We start from the raw sequence: 2054 nt of genomic DNA, 5'->3' as shown, positions 1-2054 counted from the left end.
AATATAAAAGCAATACAAAAGACCAAGTATGCTTCCATTAAATTCATTGGCAAAAAGGTAATCATAAATTTTTTTTCTTCAAAATTCTCCCTTCCCCTTACAGCTAGCTAGTGTCATTTAATTAAAAAAAAATTAGGAAGAGTTAATCTCTAACCAATGTCATTACTATTAACCTAAGATAATTAATATATATACAAGCTAGCAATGCATGTGTTAAAACTAGAAAGTGAATTTTTTATATATTTTAAAATTTAGTCATTTTCATGTGAGAAATATATTATACTTTATATAGGCTATATCCTCTAATAATTCTCCTATACTTATTTGATTGTTGTTGTAAATAATATTTTGATTATGTGTGTTTTTCAGACATGTCTAAAACGGTTGGAGATAGTAGCATGAATGATGCAAAAAAGTTTACTGCTTTAGTTGTAGACGATACTGCTATCATTAGAAATATTGAAGAAATGTTGCTTAACAGTAAAGGGTTTAAAACCAAGGTCGTGGAAAATGGTCAAGAGGCCGTAAACACTTTCATTGAAGGCAATTCTTTTGATGTTATTATCATGGATATGGAAATGCCAATAATGGATGGGATTCAGGTAATATTTTTTGTATTATATCTTAACAACATATCTTTTAATGATATAAGGCTATTAATAAATCAATTATGATTAATATAACATTTTGGCATAATTAGAACTTAGATGAATACTAATTAGCTAATAGCATGAATAAAATAATTAAATTTGAATCATTATATAAATACAAGATAAATTGTATTATGTGTATTTATCCCTAAACTAAATTATCATTCTATAAAAAGAACCTTTATATTCAAGTTTTTTTTATATATATAATTGCATTCTAGTACATTCCTCATTTTTCAAATTAAAAAAAATTAATGTTTGTACCATCTATACTTGATATTTAAAAACTCCAATCGATTAAGACACATGTCCCCTTCCTAATACACTTCTCTATCTTTTTCTTACTATATTAATTTTTTATTACACTATTTTTCTTTAATTCTTTCATTAAACTTAAACTTCATCTTCCATGCACACTTCATCTTTATCTCCCCTCTTCAATTCAACCTTTTTCCTTTTCTCTCTTTAATTTTAGCCCCTCCACCTTCTTTATTTAGTCCCCATTTTCAATCAAAGTTCCAAAAATTAAATTTCTTAAATCATGTTTCTGATTACACATTATAACTATAATGACTTACTAATATTTCCTCATTCATCGTTCAATGCAATTTTTTTATGAATAATATGTGCATTGCACGGGCCAAAAGGCTAGTTTCAATTAAATTAATGAACTATAATTTCAAAGGGTAAAATTATCACCCTTGCATTATTACTTAATTATGAATACTAATTTTTTAATATTTATATTAATTTTTAAACTAATTCTTTTACGTGAAGGAAACTAAAGAGTTGCGAGCTATGGGCGTTAAGGGCTTAATATTTGGTGTGACGAATTCTGAATCAAAGTCATACATTCAAGCATTTGTAGAAGTTGGTTTAGATGAATACTTTCCAAAACCACTGGACTTTGTGAAGATTGATAACATACTCAAGCGCCTCGAAAAGTGATACTAAAATAAATTTGCATTGGCACTACAAAATGAAATAAATAAACTATGTTTTGTAATTTAATATTTAAATATTGTACTCCTAGCTTCGATATGTTGTTTTCTTTCTTTTTTTTTTTTTATAGTTTTCAATCAACACAATTATGATTAAATATTACAAAATTTCATATATTGAAAAGTACTCATTATTAAACATATATGCCCTTATCAATATATCATTAAAATGTTCGTTTACCTATCTATCCTTACAAATATTAATGTTTGTTCTAGGGCTGTCAAAAATTGACACGACACAATAACCCGACACAAAGTAAGCAGGTTTGGGTCAACAATTCTCGACCCGATTACATAATTGGATCGACACAAACACAATACGAAATTAAACAGCTTAGATTTGGAGGTTTGGGTTGAAATTTTCAACTCGAAACCGACACACATAACCCGATTATATAAATGG

At 27.2% G+C, this 2054-nt stretch overlaps 1 protein-coding gene across 1 annotated transcript; it reads left to right on the top strand.

Moving 5' to 3' along the window:
• The first annotated feature begins 371 nt into the window (after nucleotides 1-371).
• LOC110712801 (two-component response regulator ARR22-like) lies at nucleotides 372-1823 on the top strand. The gene is made up of 2 exons (XM_021891255.1): nucleotides 372-602; nucleotides 1428-1823. The coding sequence occupies exons 1-2, from the start codon at nucleotides 372-374 to the stop codon at nucleotides 1596-1598; spliced, it is 402 nt and encodes a 133-aa protein (XP_021746947.1). The 3' UTR covers nucleotides 1599-1823.
• The last annotated feature ends 231 nt before the right edge of the window (nucleotides 1824-2054 follow it).

Source organism: Chenopodium quinoa, unplaced genomic scaffold (assembly GCF_001683475.1).
Source record: "Chenopodium quinoa cultivar QQ74 unplaced genomic scaffold, ASM168347v1, whole genome shotgun sequence".
NCBI lineage: Eukaryota > Viridiplantae > Streptophyta > Magnoliopsida > Caryophyllales > Amaranthaceae > Chenopodium > Chenopodium quinoa.
Note: the sequence above shows the minus strand (reverse complement) of the source record. Positions and strands in the feature narration are given on the sequence as shown.